At 30.1% G+C, this 18702-nt stretch overlaps 2 protein-coding genes across 2 annotated transcripts; both read right to left on the bottom strand.

Moving 5' to 3' along the window:
* Window positions 1-1128: 1128 nt before the first annotated feature.
* Window positions 1129-5957, bottom strand: LOC124830465 (nudix hydrolase 23, chloroplastic-like). Its single transcript, XM_047304184.2, has 8 exons — window positions 5493-5957; window positions 5112-5243; window positions 3226-3302; window positions 2907-3042; window positions 2675-2815; window positions 2521-2579; window positions 1864-1938; window positions 1129-1515 (listed from the first exon to the last, which is right to left on the bottom strand). Exons 1-7 carry the CDS (start codon window positions 5691-5693, stop codon window positions 1878-1880), a joined length of 807 nt encoding a protein of 268 aa, XP_047160140.1. The 5' UTR covers window positions 5694-5957; the 3' UTR covers window positions 1129-1515; window positions 1864-1877.
* Window positions 5958-6270: 313 nt separating this feature from the next.
* Window positions 6271-10834, bottom strand: LOC124830464 (uncharacterized). The gene is made up of 6 exons (XM_047304183.2): window positions 10569-10834; window positions 10201-10296; window positions 7587-7722; window positions 6960-7248; window positions 6810-6864; window positions 6271-6675 (listed from the first exon to the last, which is right to left on the bottom strand). The coding sequence occupies exons 1-6, from the start codon at window positions 10680-10682 to the stop codon at window positions 6601-6603; spliced, it is 765 nt and encodes a 254-aa protein (XP_047160139.2). The 5' UTR covers window positions 10683-10834; the 3' UTR covers window positions 6271-6600.
* Window positions 10835-18702: the final 7868 nt, after the last annotated feature.

The raw sequence follows: 18702 nt of genomic DNA, 5'->3' as shown, positions 1-18702 counted from the left end.
TTAAATAATATTAACTTGATGTTAGAAAATATAATTTGTCGCTTTTGTGAGTATACTTTTCACAATCAAAGTTGTTAAAATTACTATCTTGGTAGAAAGTGTTTCTACTTTTTTTTTATTAACAAGATAGGAATATTGATTTGTTTTTCATTGAATAGATGATATGAAATTATTGCCTCTCCATTGATTAAAATTAACATGTTCTCTTTCTCTAAAATTACCATGACCACTTCTTCTAAAGTTACTTCTTCCTCTATTACTGAAATTATTACCTCTGCATTCAACACTTTAACTAGACTTTGTTGTGTTGTTAAAATTGACTTGACTCTTCAACTATTTCTCTAATATTTTTCTTACGTGAATTTCAATGTTTCCATGTAATTTGCTACTAACAGTGTTTATGTTGTGGAAAAGTACCAAAAAATTTTCTCTTCACCTTGTTGCCAGATAAATTTCTTCTCCATAACATTCTCATTTTATTGAGGTCGATAGTAAAAGTAAAATATTCAACAATTTATGAATTGAACATCTCACCTTCGTCATAATATCTTTCATAATATTGCAACTTAGATTCCTACACTTTCTCTATTCTTTTGTAGATAACTTTGAAGTGTCTCACATTTTTTACAGTTTTGGAATCTACAATTTTACGGAAAATAGAATAGTAAACTTCTTATTGGATTTGTGATAGTGTCAAATTATCCTTATTTTGACTTTCTTTATTAGCTTCTTGGGATAAAACCAAATTAATAAAGCTTCAAATATTGTAAGTCTTAAAATGAGTAGTTATTAACAATTACAAATAATTATGACTAAGTTTTCAATCCAGTTTGAAGCCTAACCATATGATATTATCATTCATTATCGAATCCTACTCTTAGGCTCAAGATTGCTATGTTGTTGCAGGTGACATCAATTTCCCTACGAAGGTGACCAACAAATACTAGATCTAATTCATAAATAATAATAAAAATAATAAGTAATTACGAATATTTATATACTTTAACCCCGAGTCATATTTTTCTCGTACTTTTTATACAATTATATAAAGAAAAAGTATGTTTTTCTTTCTAGAGTTTTATGATGGTTCCATTGTCTGGGTCATGTTACCATACTGCATCGTGCATATTAACCAAAGTGCCGTCTAGAGGGCTTGATTTAGAAAAGGGGTACATTCTCAAAAAGAATTTAATTAATCTCGATGAATGTTATGTTTACAATACCAGAGCAGATAGCAAAACAGATGTCATTCTTTCTTCTGCAATGGCAACTGCGTACCAATTTGATATGGTAGGTCCAAAAAGTAGTTGGGATTCGCAGGCAATGATGCACATTGGTGTAACATGTCAACTGGAACGGAAACGGTGGTAGTCTACCTCGTTACAATGTTGAGTTTAAGAAGCTTGTGACAATGGTGAATTCAACAAGTCAACACTCGGAAGTTCTTGCAGAAGACGTGCAATTTCTCACTAGAGATTTTTTTTTCCCTTTTACTTACAATCTTCTGATACACCACTGTGACAAGTGAAATGTTAAGAAAACCATGATCATAGATATTTGACAACTCGGTATGGAAAATAAATAAGAATGATGGAATGAGTGCAGCTGTATCTTCCTACAACTTTCTCTTAATAATCCTCTTAAAATTAAATACACAAAAAAGAATGCTTAATATCTTCCAAAATATAACATATATATGTATGTAATTATGGATCAATGTTACTTTTATTTTAGAATTTTGATGCAATGCTGGGGTGTCTTTACGAGCGGATAATTGAAAATTAAACGCATGTGATGATGATACCTAGTTCATTATGTTCGTCATTTATTTTTCTGACCTCGGATATTATATATGAGGCTCACCTCCTTATCGTTACTCATGACTGCATATGATGATCCAGCGTATAGGCCCGAATATCAGAAGGACTTGTACCCGGCCTAACAACAACCATCAAAATAATATTATACGGCATGAAAGATTTAAGAAGCCAAGCATCAGAAATATTACGAAACACCCGTTGTTTTCATCAGTTTGCGTTTGCACAGAAACATAACTGAAGGTGCAAACTCACAAAGTGTTGCCCTTTCTTGTCCTAATCAAATGTATGCAAAAGCGTAGGCGGCTAATTAAATCAACAATATGAACTTTTTATAAAAAAAAAGTAAAGTATTACTAATGCAATCTCATCGTGATTTATATTCATCTAAGCATAATTTCCAATAAAAACTTCTACTTATTGAATTATTAACCAGTCCTACTAAACAATAGTTAGCAAGATATTTAACTTATCTACATGCATTTTGCTAACAACTATCCCGGGACACACTGGACCTGAATAGCCATTAAACTAGTAACCAAACCAAGCAAACTAAATGAGATGAATGTAATTAAACCAGTTAACAGATTTCTGTCTAAACCCAAAGTACAATTAATTTCACATGTAAAATAGTGTCCTGCCCTCAAAAACCAGACAATACAATAGATTTAGGAAGAACAATCTGGAGTTGGGAAGAAAATACCTTTTGTTAATGGTTCCATAATGGAATTTGAGTTTTCCGGTCTTAATATCCTCAACATACTGTGACCATGAGAAATAATACAAGTTATAGAATGAGTAGGTGACATAATAAAACCTAAAGCCATCAAGTTGAAACGTCTGATTCTGAATCATACCAAACTTAAGGTAACCACCATCGATGAAAAGGATAGAGAATTAAAAGGTATATCGTCAAGTGGAAAAAGTTGGCATGCTGATGATTCTGGACCAGGTGAAAAATGCGGCTTCTTCAGCTTCGCCAAGAATATCAAATAAATCTGCCTCAAACATTCTATAATCATGATCAAAATTCTCTAACTAGTCAAGGAAATAAACAAAAAATAAATAGAATAATAAGCAATTTCTCACTTGGCCAATTAAAGGAATATCCAGTTGGGCAAATGGTGAAATTACTTCCACATCTGCATTTGCTTCCTCCCTTGTTTCTCTTATGGCACCATCCACAGCCGACTCTCCTATTTCCAAATAACCAGCAGGAAGTGTCCTTGTTGAACCAAAATATGAAATTAACATACCTCATTGAGGAAAAGATATGCAGTATTTATAATATAAAAAAACTAGTAGCAACAGCATCACTGTTTTAAAAATGATTTTGGGAACAGGAAAGTAACACGCACATAGACAGAAGCAACCAAAATAGGAAGTATAACATAAAATCCATTCCTACCAAAGGCCATGAGATGGTTGAATATTCCTCTTGCAAAGGAGCACCTTGTTATCATGTTCAACGAGGCAGCCAACTACCTACTTTGCCAACCAAAATCACGTCATGTTTAGAAGAAAATAAATAACCATGTATCAACTAATGAACTGAAAGAAGAGCTATGACATACAAAATAAATCATCAATTTCAATGTTAAAGTTTACCCTCTCTCCTAAGTGATAAAACTACAATAAATACAACAGATCTTAAGTGATAACTTCAGTAAATAAGTGATAACTACTTAAGAGTGTGTGTGTGTGTGTGTGTGTGTAATACCTAAGTAGTCTTAAGAATATTAGAAATGACACAAAGTGGTCCCCCAAATATGCAAAGATCCTTCAAATTGGTCCCTAAACTTGACTAAAATACATCAGCTTGGGAACTACAGTGAAAGATATTTAATACTTTGGTTATTACTTAAATAGCTTTAGTAGTTGAGGGACTACTTAAGAGAGAGGGTAATAGTTCAGGGACGAAATTGACGGTTTATTCTACAACGACTGTACAATTCTTTTCCAGTCAAAGGTTAGAGAATCTCAAAAACACAGCAAGGAGATATAATTGTTTTAAAAATTGACAGCACAAAATTAATATAAAAATAATGTAAAAACGTAAATCTTAAATCAAAAGAGAGAATTCGTGTTTTTGAAATTATCACGAGTCATTGTAGACATAAAGAAATATTATCATTTCATCTAAATTATAGGGGAATCATAAACACTAAAAGAAGTGAAAAAAAATTATAAAATGCGGTCAGAGTTTCTGAAGAGTCCAACACAAATACAAATACAATACAGGTACAGCTACCATTTTAAATTAACCATGCTTCCATTCAGACAACATATAAAAACATATGATACTCCTCCAAATCCTTATTTGTTATACATTTTCATTAACTATTTTGTGAAGAGAAAAATACTTAAAGAATGAGAGTTATAACCATACCATTTTGAATCATGTTATATGCAGATACCTTAACCTCCATATACATTTCAGCATCAAATTCATGCATCGCATAGCATTTTGTTTTAATAAAGAGGAAACCTTTATCCTAAAGATGTTTCAACTAACCTGTTTGCTCAGATCAGTGAATAATATAGGAAAACATCAATATCATTCTCTCAAATCTCAATTCATAATGCATCTTAAAACTCAAGCAAAACTCAGAACATTTAATTTAACAAGAAACAACGATTTCCAAGTTATATTTCATATGCACTGTATTCTATACCATGAACCAACCATAAAAATCTCAGTTTAAACTTTAGGTTATCCACACATAATTCTGCTGTTCTCCAGTTACTTACAACTAAAGCCACAAACAACCTCCCCAAGAAAACTTTAATGAACAGGAACAACTATTTTTCCATAAAAGCAAACAATATTACAAAAGAGAGAGAAAAAAAATCATTTTTAAGCAATGAAGTACTAATCCAAATTTAAGTGATACACAAAATACACTGCCCCGATAATTCGGCATATGACAAATAAAAGAATAAGTAAAAACAATTTCCTGGTACAGAAACAAGTGATACACTACCCACGCTACTGTCATGTTGCAAATCTCACATCATAGCTAAGACTACATTTAAAAACAGTATCACGGCAACACTGCAACACTGACTTTGTAAATCAATTCATATACATTAAAAAACAATTTACTTCAAACATACTTGAATACCCGCCATTACTTTACCAACAACAAATATTTTCCCAACTAAGGGAATTCTAATCTACTGAACGTATGCACGACATCATTCGGCTGCGCTAAATACATAAATACCAGTTATTACTTCGCAAGCACTAAATCAAATAAACCAGAAGCTAGAGAGATATTTCTAGACAGTCACCATCTTCGGATTCTGATACGCAATCTTCCCACAAACCGTACATATAGCTCTAAACTTTTCTTCCCCTTCAGGAATATCATGCTTCGTAGAACCACCACACCACTGACAGAACTTAATGTGTCGAACATTTCCCTACAGTGGCCCGATCAACACATTTCAGCGAACCGTTAAAATCCACAATTGCAAGATTCTAGCTTTGCATCATCAACAACAATAGACATATATATATATATATATATATATATATATATATATATATATATATATATATATATATATATATATATATATATATATATATATATATATATATATATATATATATATATATATATAATGCAGTCACAAAATTAACATTAGAAATGCGCGAAGAGAACTCACGGCAGAAGGAAGCGGTGTCGAGGAAGCGTGAAATGGCGCGAATCGAACCCTGCGAACGATGGTTTTGGTGGGAAGCAGTTTGGAATAAGGGTTAGGGTGTGGAATTGGGGAAAATGATAAGGATGAGAATGCCCGGGGTTTCTGAATCCATCGTTGACTTACCAATCCACATATCTGAATCTGGATTCCCTTCACCATCATTTTTGTTATTCAATTATGAATTGGAACACGCAATTATACGCAACCAAACCTTTTTCGGTGTTCACGTTTCCGTTTTCAAATTCAAAATCACCCAATTTAATGAATAGAATGAACCACTCTCTTCCCCCCTTTTCTTAATCCAAAATCCTCAAACGATAAGACCTAAATCTTCTTACTTCAAAAATAAAGTGTATCTGTTTTTAGTTTTCGAAAAAACATTTTATTATATTAAATAAATGAAAAACATCATTATCCACACAAATTGTTAGATGATTATGATACACTCTATGCATGAAAAACTGGCAGATTCACACGTATACTTCTCATTTACTTACTTTATTTCATTTTCTTCCAATCCCAAGCTACCTATTTGAGATTTTGGGGAAACTATGTGATAAGTTGAAGAAATTAAAAAATGTATTTTATCTTGTCTTGAAAATAGGAATATTATATAATTCTTAAAATAACACCACTAACTCTCGTTAATAACACTTTTCCTTTTAGATTGTTTGTTTTTCAACTTTTTCAATTTACATTTAAACTTATTTAGTCTATAAGTACACCTACTCAACTCAAATGTTGCAAAAAAATGCAACTCCGACAGGAGTTTTCTGGATATTATCAGCTGAGACAATAAATAGTAACTTTGAACAGTAGAGATTCTTAACATAATTAGCTGAGACAATAGATGGTAAAAAATGGTACATTTGACCTATCAAAAAAATGGTACATTTGTAATCGTAAAATAGTATACATGTTATTTGCATGATCATCTAATAAAATTATTTAAAACTACAAAATACAGTGAAAGCAGGATTGCTGTGTTAAATAATATAGCACGGTCAATGATCTGGTTTGATCTGGCTCGAGAATTCCAGAAAAGGATTAGCATAGGCCTGAAGGATCCTCAATCCAAGGCCAGCTTATCACATAAAGATTGATAAGCTGCACTGCAATGCTTGAACTTCTCTTCTGCTATAGCCTATCAAGTATCAATGTACAGAAAAAAAAATTAAAAGAATTAGGAAGTTATGCAAACTAATAATAGAGACTCCAGAACATCGAATAGAACAAAAAGGAGGAGGAATATAATCGGTGGTTAGAGCATCGCAGCACCTTGCAAGAGCCTTGATGACGATCTGGATGCCATTTTAGAGCACATGCCCGGTACCTGATGATATAAAAATGTTAAGAATATCGTAGTAAAGAACTATGGCTTCCTAACATTTTAATGAAGACGAAATTACAGAAGAAGCAAAAACTCACGCATTTTTTACATCCTCAAGTTTCAGAGGACCAGAAGCACTCAATCCAAGGGCTAATCTATCCGGAGTTAAATCTAAACCAGAACTATCAGACTCAGATGAAGATTCATAATCATTTTCGCTTTCATGCCTCCAATTCCATGATCTCCCAAAATTAGAGAAGCGTTCAGCCCTCCTCCACTGAGGATTTTCCTCATTGATGAAGGACCAATAGAAGAATCTATTCCCACCAAAGGCAGAACGGAAAATGGTTTCCACATCAAAATCATCTTCACAAAACACAGGATCTCCTGAAAGAAATAAGGTTTGTTACCAACTTACCATTAATACATTCGACTCCAGAGTAGACTTCATAAGTATCTAGCAGCTTCTATGTTTTGTTGAAAATAATAAAAACAACGTAAAAAATTACACTGATTTCATAAAGATTATGATGCAACTTGAAATCAAATCCTATTCATGATATCCACAAGTTTAAATCTCTCAATCCTAAATGAGTAAACAAGAAGTTTCCAGCAATATTATGTAGGATGATCTCCTAGAGATACAACCACCTGTAAAGAGAGGTAGTACTACAAGATACATGTAATATATTCTGTTACAGCACAAGTATTTGAAGCATCCTTACTTCGGTACCGATGATTTGATCCTTGTTTGCCATTCCTGTACCTTCCAGAGCCCCCATCAAAATATTGCTTTTTACGAAACCATGAGGGGTCCTGGCTTGATGGCAGCTCGTCCTGATCAATACCTTGCTTCCAGCTCTAAACGACGCACAAAAAAGTGCAACCATAAGCATCAAAACATCTTAGCACAAACAAAATCACGGAAGAGAAGGGGTTGAGTTTACTTCTTCATTAAGTGGTTAACAAATAATTTTATTTTATTTATTTTATTACATTAAAACTGAACCCATCCCTACCAATCTCAAAAACTCCATATACCTTGCAGTATATATTGTGAGGATCATTTTAGCATCAGTGAAAGGGGAAGAAATATAGATCATACAATTGTACATGAACAGTCAAGATTAAAGGCAATTCAAAGGTGCATGGCCACATAAAAACATCACTTCTATGTTCTAATCTTCAATATTCATGAAAAAATCTAATGGACAGTATTTGTTCCTGTCACTCTCACATAAAAAGGCCTTCTAACTTGATATCTGTGTTTGCGTACGCGCTATATGTATGAAAGCTTCCCACTTGAATATCAGCAATAAAATAATGTCATGGCTTCTCCAAATGTTGCACCTCCCAAGTCACGTGATCCCAAAAAACATGTAATAACATGAATGGGTCTAATGTCAATCGTTGGCAGTGACATTGATGCATTTTACAATAAGTTTATTGAGGGAGAGTGGGATAAGTCTAATAGATGGGTCTTGTTAGTGTATATAGTGCAAATATCTTTCTGTTTTGATTTTACATTCTGTTTTGCATTTTGTTAGTTTGTTGCATAGGCTCAGCTCTTTCTATTATACCTATTCTCTCTCTGCTTTCATTGTGTATATAATAGATACTCTTGACTATGTCATAATCAGAGAAGAATATTTTTCACCTCTTCAATTCTCTATTTTATTTCTCTGTACAATTTATTTCTCCTTTACATTGAAGATCATCTTCCATCATGGTAACAGAGCTTGAAACCCCCCTTTTATGGGTAAGGGTCCCGAGACTCTGTCTTCATTCTCTTCCATGGCTACAACAACACCTGTCATCTTCTCGTACTCCATATTGAAGAAATTATCTGACACCAACTTCTTACTTTGGAAAGACCAAGTCGAATTTGTGATTAAAGCACATCGTCTCCACTGATTTCTTGTTAGTCCTCAAATTCCTTTCCAGTTTCTTTCTCTTTCTGATCGTGATTTAGGGATTGAAAATCCTGAATACACTATTTGGGAAACACAAGATCAAGTGTTGCTTTCATGGTTGCTATCATCTCTCTGCCTCATTCCTGACTCATATTATCAGTTGTAAGCATTCCTTTCAAGTTTGGGAAAAAGATCCATACACACTTTATTTCCCAAACCAAAGCTAGGGCTCACCAGCTACACACCTAGTTACATAATATCAAGAAAAGAGATCATTTGATTAATGAGTATCTATTGCGGATCAAACCTCTTGTTGATTCTCTTACTTCGATTGATGAACCTATTTCTGAACATGAACAACTTGATGTTCTTATTTAAGAACATCTGGTTGAGTATGAGTCCTCTCTCTTATTCATAGCAAGCCTGATTTGTCCTCGCTGGATGAAATAGAGTCTATTATTGTTGCTCAAGAAGCTCGTATTGAGAAGTTCAAACGAGATGGTGACAGTATTTCTCTCAATCTCACTCATGCAAATCCACAAACAACTATTGCTCCTACTATTCAACTAACTCAAATGAGTTCTTAGTCATCGCAAATTTTTCCAATGACTCTTCTCACTGTTGGTAGATATTTTCAACGAGGCAGAAACTCCTGTGGTCGCCGAGGTGGACATTCTGGTCGTGGACAAATTTGGTGTCAAGTCTGCAATCAAATTTGGTCATATTGTTTCTCACTGTTATCACTGCTTTGACCTCTTCAATTCTATGTTTTATTTCTCTATACAATTTATTTCTCCTTTACATTGAAGATCACCTTCCATCAGGTCTGATGCCTCAGTTCTTACTCTGATACTGGTCATCAAGAAAGAATGGCCAGCGCTTTCCTACCGGCTGGATGTATTGGCAAGAGGCCATTGATGATGTTAACCTTCGATATGTTATCCTTAAATTGCGGGTCACAAGCTCACAGCATATTTTGAAGTTGCAATATCTTGTTCCTAACTTGGTATAGGAGATCACAAGCTCACAGTATATTTATGAACACCAAATAGTCAATGCGAGCCCATACGTATCGTCATTGTACACTCTTATTTAACATGTGTCACTAGATTAGACATAGAAATCCATCCTACCAATTCACAATATAGTTTGTCAAGAACCATCTTGCTTAAACAGAACACAAAGATTTAACCTATCCAAACAGATTGTAGCAGTTCCTAAATGCTAAATACGAGGCTGTTCATCACTGACCCTACTTCTTAATAAACAAGTGAAGCATGGAAAAGACATTAAGGAGACACCACAGAATTACCTAATTCAAGCAACACTATATAATATATTAGTCTATAAATGAATGCTAAAATTACAAGAAACTGCGGATGCCTACACATACAAAAACATGAAAAGGAGAAGAAGCATGGTGAACCTGAAACAGGGTTTCTGCATAATCATTGATACTGTTCATTACTCTATGTTTTGCTTGCATCCGTCTAAACCTTCTGGAGTTATGATTGCTGCCTCTCTGCAATTAAACTGTTCTCAGCCCAACAAAACATATAAACAACACTTTCTACACAACCAAAAGACATTGAACTCTCATTAATTAGTTCAATAAAAATAACATTGTTGGGTCACAAACAGTTCCGAACATACAAAATCAGAAAGAAAAATGAAAAATTGACGCGGTGAGGCCCACTATCAAAAGACACAATGGTTTCCAATGCAATAATTGTTGAATGAAAGGAAAAGTAGTGAAATGACAACATAAAGCATAGGGAATTGAGAGAAACTAACGGTGTCCCAAAAATTGCGCCGTTTACGTTGCAGGGGAGGGGTTGAATGGAAGAGTGCCCTGAGAGAGGAATGAAGATTATTGCTGGTTGAAGCTTTGAAGATGGCGCTGCTCATTTTCTCTGCAATTCGAGTCCTTTGTTTTGCCCCACCTCGGGCTATCGATGGAACTTGTTTAAGACGAAAATTGGAATAATCCTAAATTAGACCTAACCAGAATCAGAATGGTCATCAAAGACCACAAACTATTTGAAATGGTGGTTTATTCATTAGGCAAAACATTTGAGCAATTCATCACTTTATTCTTATAGAATACTTTTGACTACTTATTAAATAAATTATTTTTATTACTATTAGAAGGTATTTTCGATTGCATAGAAATAATAATTAATTATTATTTGAACTCATTATACCTAAATTTGATTTTTTTTGGATGAATTTGTTAAAAATCATTTTAAACTTTTAAAATGTAATTTTTATTATTTATATTTATGTGTAATTTACTTTTCTTATTCAATATTCATGAATGAATTTGTGATAAACATGTTTGTATTAAAAATTCACTTCATAATGGTACAATTACTACCGGTTAACATAAAGGGAAATTTACCTTACTAGTTTTTATTTTTAAAAGATTACGCACATGAATGAATCGAAATTGTATGACGCAATTTCATTAAATTTAATTCTAAACAACTTTAATTTAAATCAAAATATATTAAAATCATGACATTTTTTATCAGTTCAGTTCAAATTAAAATACGTATCAATTTTTCACAACTTTAATTTAAAAAAAAAATATTAAGAGAAATATAATTTCTTCGTTGTATAAAAGTTGTATTAGGTTAATATGTTTAAAATTTTGTTTTGTGACTAGGATTAAGAAAAATATCATATTTGACCAATCTGAAAGTAATATAAAGTAAAATTGAGCTTGATTATATTGAATTGGATAAACCAGTAATATTAGATAAATAAAATTGAGTAAAAAGATAATTGTAGTCAGTTTAGATAATGTGTTATAATTTCATGAGTACTCGAATTTATATTTTAATATTTATAAGATTGTAAATATATTTTAAATTTTAAATTTTATTTTTAATATGATACTATTTTGTTAAATTTTGGTAATAAGTTATATCAAATCATAGTCTATTGCAATAATTATTATTATAATTATATATATCATTTTTTTAAGTTAATAATTCACTATATTTATGTTATTTATTCAAAATTAAAATAATTTTTTTTATATAAAAATAATTTAATATAAATATGCAATATGAAAAATATGATTAAATTGTTAAGTGAACAGATTAAATTAATATGATAAATCAAATAGTTAAATATATATTTTAAAATATTAAATTTTAGGCTTAAATACTTACTTCGTTGTTAAGAGGTGAATTTTTGTTTAGTACTCGGTTTTAAAAGTGAAGACATCGGGTCCTTATGTTATGAAAAGTGTATGAATATGGTCATGTTCGTTAAGTTACAGCAACGGCGTTAAGTCCATGTTGATGTGGCCGTACTTTTTATCTTCTCTCTTCTGTTATCCAGCTTTCTCTCTCTTGTTCAGATTTTTCTTTGATGATTTGTTGAACTTGTTCTTTCTTTGTGGATCTTATTCGTATACTTTTCATAACACAGGGACCCAATGTCTTCATTTTTAAAACCGGATACTAAACAAAAATTCACCTCTTAACATGGGGACGAAGTAAGCATTTAAGCCTAAATTTTAAGTATATTTGATTGGGCAAGTTGAATCTCAATCCAATTCAATTCGACTCATATTCACTTCTAAGAGTGATGAAATGAAGTCATTTCATACCAACACAATTCATCTATGTATGGCAAAATGGGTCGATTTGGTCACTTCGTCAAGATGAGATAAGGCGAGTTGAAATTTTTAACTCGGTTACTCATTTTGACCTGTCAATATTATAACTTAAATCATAAAATACCTATAAATTCATTTTAGTTGGAGTAATTTAACTTGTAATGACTGTTGTTCAATTAAAAGTTTAAAAATAATTATATGAGTAAATATAATTTTAATATATAGAGAGAGAAATAAACACACTACACATTTAAAAAATTTAAAAATATAAAAAAAATGGTGGTAGGCCGATTTGTCCTTTAGTGAGACAAGTTGCACATTTTGACTCATTTTGTTGTGGTGGGTCAGTCAGCCTGACCTATTTTTGGTGGGTCAGCCAAAACGAGGTCAGAATGACCTGTTTTGCCACCCCTATTTATCTTCCATGCGTTGTTGGTTTCTTTCCAAAATAGTCTCATACCTTGAGTAGATATTCTTTCACTCTCTACCCATACATGAGTGTCTCCCCTATTATCCAAAACACATATTCATTAATCTTCGCTCCTCTCTTTATTTTCTTGTATGATGGGTTCTCGACTCTTTTAAATTTTATTGATAATTCTTTAGTTCTTTAAAATTATTTAAGAATTTTTTTGTTATATTTTAGGATAATTGCACAATACACATAAGTCTTTAAGAACAATGATCATCCATATATTGTAAAACTCATTTGATTTGCATTGATTCATTTAAATACAACAATATTTGAGACAATATATGACAATTGCAAGATTAAACAATCACAACAACCTTATTAACGAATATCACTGACGGATAATTGGTCCATAATTACCCAACTCATTTACAACAAAAGTTTTCGTCAATAAATTAAATATCAAAATATGTTGCTAATATCCCTCGATAACTGCATATTGTTGATAGATCATGATCACTCGAATATTTCATTGATAAAGTCAGTATTCCTAATAGTTTTATGTTTATTTGAAAATAAAGTTATTACCATAAAGTAATAAATGGCAAATGTGTTAACCACGACAAACTTCACAAGCTTACCTACTTAAAAAAAATATTACAAACTTCAATACACTAATATTGTTTAGGAAACAAAAATTGTATCTTGGCTCATTTTATTTTCAAACATTTTAATTTAGGTAACAAAATGTAAGAGCCTAGAAAATAAATTATTAGAGTTGATAACTTGCTTTAAATTATGAGACTTTGTTATTTTAATAATAAAAGTTCAAAATATAAGTAGAATTTTGATTAACAAGTATCATTGCCTAAAACAAATATCATTTCTCTAAAACTCATTCTCTAAGAGCTATCTACCATCTCACTTAGTCTTCTAACCACTGGGTTTTCTATTTGAAGATCAAGGAGCGTGTAAGTGATCATTAAGGTGAGGTTTTCAAGTTTACTCGATCAATTCTTGCAAAAGAGTAAGTTAATTTATAATATTTTCTCTAGTTGTACGTTTACCAATGCATGTGAGTTTGACTTTGTCGCATATGTCATGAGTCTTCTATTAGGTTATTTGTTGATCAATTGTTGTAACGACATACCTTGATCATGATAATGTGGTTTGTAGAAGCATATAGAGTTCTTTGATTTGTGGGAGCAATTTTAGGTTCTATAAAATTGGTTGAGTTTCTAACACATAAGGAAGCTAATTAACTTAATTTTAATTAATAAACAAATTTTAATTGTGGATTGTATGTATATATGATAATTAGTTTGTGTAATTGGAATGACTAACGAAATATGACCTGTTGAGTTTGGTCGGAAGACTTAAATTGTCATTGGTAATGGTATGTCGAATTGGAGACAGACCAAATATTTGAGGCATCAATTGAGATGACATGAGTCATTGAATTATGAATAATTTGATGTTTAGTTCTGTTAAGCATGTGTAGTGTGCTAAACTGGTTTGCTACAAAATTATGGTAAATTGGTATGTTGAGTGTGTTGTTTGAACTTTAATTAACATTGAGTGAACTAATGAATGAGTCATTGATCATTTGAACAATTTAGTAGAATAAGATTCCTTTTAGTTCTCTTTCTATATATATATATATATATAAAAGAGAGATTGAATAATTGTAATAACTTTATTCTTTTAAGTTAACTATTATATTTTATTGGATATATAATGTTTCTTATAATAGTATTAAAACTATTAAATGGAATGCTACACAAAATATGTTTGTCTGTTGTCAAAATGCATCTGGACTTTGATAGGAAATTTTCATATTAACTATATATATATATATATATATATATATATATATATATATATATATATATATATATATAATATTTGATTTTTTAAATTAGATATAAAGATATAGATGTTATATAAACATCTTTAATTTATTAGACAATTTAAAATCATTATATCAAGGCGTGGTTGTCAATTTTATAACTTATCTTCAATATATATATTTAATTATTTTTACTTCTTTATACACTTATTTATCGTTTATTCAAATGTAATTTGATAATTTTACATCATTACAATTTATTTATTTTATATTTGATATTGAAAAAAAGCTTATATCTTTTTAACAATAAATATTTGATAAAATAATGTTTTCTTTAATTTTTTAAAAATAGTTAATTGATATTTGAACCAAAGGACACTACAGGATACAAATATAATATTTTTCAATAAAGATGCAGATAAATTTTTTTATACCCTGTACTATAATATGTATAATATGTGAAAAAAGATGAATTTATATTTAAAATAAGAGTGATAATCAACCTTACACCACTCAACACTATTTTCATCCTCATATGTTAGCATAATAGTTAATTGAGAAGATGAAATAGACATAATTACTAAAAAAAGTAGATTATTAAGGCGAAAAAACTATAATTCTTACCATTAAAAAAACATTAAAATGTTCTAAGGAAAAAAAATATTACTTTACTTGGCAAAAAGAGTATATAAGATGTTTTAAGTAATTGAATTTTTTGAGTTCATTTTATTAATATATAAAATAATTTTTAAAAAATACAAAAAGGATAATTCAGTTTGATTTCTTGTACATAGAAATAATTCACACGATTTATTTAGTTTAGGTTAAAATTATAATTATGGTATTCTTCTTAACTTTTATAAGCAGTTTCAATTAGTTTTTTCCATTTCCTTCCTCGGTCTTTAATATTCATAATTAAAAAATTGGCAATTTTTATTCAATTTTTAAATAATCATATTTTGTTTATATTAGTTTTATTTCCATTTTAAATGATTAAATAATTTCCTTGTTGTATTTTAAATAAACATGTCAAATCTAGAATTTAATTTATATAAACTTAAAAAATATAAAATTGAATATCAAAATTTTGGATCTTTTAAAATACAGAGACTAAAATCACTGGATTAAAAAATAAGAAAATTAAAATTATAAACTAAAATTTTATTTTATCCTTTATTTAAAATTTTTAAGTAAAATATATTTTTAAGATGTTTTGTTAAATAATTTTTCATGTATAATTTGTTATTATATATATATATATATATATATATATATATATATATATATATATATATATATATATCATTACATTTTTTCACTAATAATGTTATTTCAGCAATTGTCTGTTTTTTTACTGTATTACACTAGTATTGTTCCTGGAAAAATTGATTAAAAACGAGTAAAAACATTTTTTGTCACTGCCAAAAAACATATATACTTTAATAATAATAAACATATAAAAAAGGAAATAATAAACATATAAAAAGGAAAGACTAACAAAATTATTTTCATATATACAACAAACTAAACCAAAATTCTTAATCAATGATATAAAATGTAGCTGATATAATTACATATATTTCCATTTTGTTTCTTTCACTTTCACCAACCAATGTAACGAAAGCTCAACCGAATAAAAAAACAGTTTAACTTTTTTTTTTTTTACTTTTTTCATCGTACACAACTAAAACAAAAACAATTTTCATTACAATTTTTTCAAAAAGAAACAAAAATATTTAATCTAATTCGATTAAATTTCCTATCAAATCAAGAAAAGCATTAGACAACCTAAAAGAGCGGTCAACGGGGGAAGGGGATTGTCCGAAGCGGGAAACCACGTTCTATGTTTGGTTGGTAGTTATCCGCTGCACGTCTTCAAGAACAGCAACGAGAAGAAGCCTCAACCGTGAGATGGGAAAGTGAATCTGAAGCAGTCAACGAAGGATGCAATAGCAGTGAAGAAAAGGAGGAGGGAGCAGAGAGTATAGGTAGAGTAGAGCGCAGGTTAAAAAAGACCCCGACACGATCTATGAACAGTTGCAAACTGAATGCTGAGTTGGCAACGTTGTGGCATGTCGCTTTTGGCACCGTCCCATGCATGATTACTCCCACAACACACCACACTTGATCATCAACGTCTAAAAAGTTAAGAGTGAAAATTACACACACACCAGAACAAGAAAAGCTGCTTCTTCTAGCAACACGCCCTGGTTTACTTTACTTTTCTGGTGGGGTCTTTTCCTTTTTCCCAAATTGCCCCTCTTTTCATCATATCATAATAATATCCAGCTCACACTGTATGATGGTGGCATTATGCAGTTGGCACTAAAGAGCATAGAGCATGATGCATGTTGCTTCTTTCTCACATTCATCATCATCATCGTCAAGTTCTCAACAAGGATGGATTATGGATCCTCAAATAAATGCCACACGTTTGGGCTTCGGATCCCTTCCAAAAGGCTACTTCCATGGGATTTCAAGAATATACCATCGGTTTTAACTGCTTTCAAAATGTACAACAAGGAACATACATGTCGGCTCAACAAACAAATTTAATACTCAAAAACAATGGACCTTTGTTTCATGGTTTTAGTTGTATAAAATCACATTTGTTTGACCCATAATAATAAATAAAACTGACTTTTGTAAAAAGTTATATAATGTGTATTATCAAAGATAATACAATCACAAATCACATTTCATATAACTTTCTATAAAAAAAAATTAATCATATATTCAAAAAATTAAAATATGAATTTAAGACATTGAATAAAACATTATATAAAAATAAAAGTTAATAATTTATTATTTTGAAGTTTTAGGTTAAAAATAATGTTAATATTGTGAATTAAATTTATATTTCATTTGTGTTATCTAGCAATATTATAATCGAAAATTTAGTATAAAATATATTTTTCAAAAAAAAAGTTAGAATAAATCTTAGGACATCAAAATCCACAAAGTACAAAAACAAATATGGAAATAATAAGAGATTTTTTAATATGGCAAATGAGAGAAAATTTCTAAGATTCAAGAGTTCAAAAATTTGGATAGATTTACACAAAAGAGTGTAAATTTGTCAATTTGGTCTCTCTCACACATGGTTGATCATAGTCTATATGAGCTGAGTCAGAAAAATTATAAGACCAAAAAGTCTTAATTGAAAAAGCCTATTATGTCAAAATATCTACAAAAGTCTTGACATTCTTTTTAGGAAAAAATATTCATTTTGAATACAAGAAAAAATACAATTAATTCTTAATTTTTTACAAATTTAAGTGTTTTTAATTTGTTAAGCAATTATATACAAACATTTTAATCAGAATAACATAAACTTTGTACGGGGTTTCAATTAAGTATGTTCCTTGCTTGTATAGAAAACTTACACAACAATATAAGACGTTGAAATTATTGACTGGCAAAACATATTTAATTTTTTTTGGCTAAACATATTGTTAAAATATATAAGATAGTCTTTTAATTTTGTAATGTAAAAAATTTATCTAGATCTGAATCAAAACTAAATAAGACATCTCAATTTGAAAGATTAAAATAAGGAATGATAAGTTTATGATTTTTTTTATAATATATATGTTGCTTTTTTTAATGTATGACTTAAATTTATACTTAAATTCTATCAATTATTTATTTTCCTTATATATATATATATTAATTATAAAAAAAACGTTAGTGTGAATATTATAAAATAATTAATGCAATAATCAGGTTATACTTCATGTTTCTTCAATCAGGTTTAGAACTTTATTACACTATATTACCTATACTGCTTTATCAAATGTTAAGTTTTGTTTTCGGAGAAATTGATAAAATTAATAAATAAATTATAGTCAATAACTATTAAACTATATATTATATATTTTACGGTTAAATATGTTTTTAGTTCATAAACTATTGGCCGTTTCTGATTTTCGTCCCTGTTTCAAAGTAAGGTACAATTTGGTCCTCATTCTTTTCGAAACGTTCGTTTTAGTCCTCGAAAACTAAACACTGTTTAAAAATTTGGTCCTCATTTAGC

The sequence above is a fragment of the Vigna umbellata genome, chromosome 5 (genome assembly GCF_029865625.1).
Source record: "Vigna umbellata cultivar VRB3 chromosome 5, Vumbellata_1.0, whole genome shotgun sequence".
Lineage (NCBI taxonomy): Eukaryota > Viridiplantae > Streptophyta > Magnoliopsida > Fabales > Fabaceae > Vigna > Vigna umbellata.
Note: the sequence above shows the minus strand (reverse complement) of the source record. Positions and strands in the feature narration are given on the sequence as shown.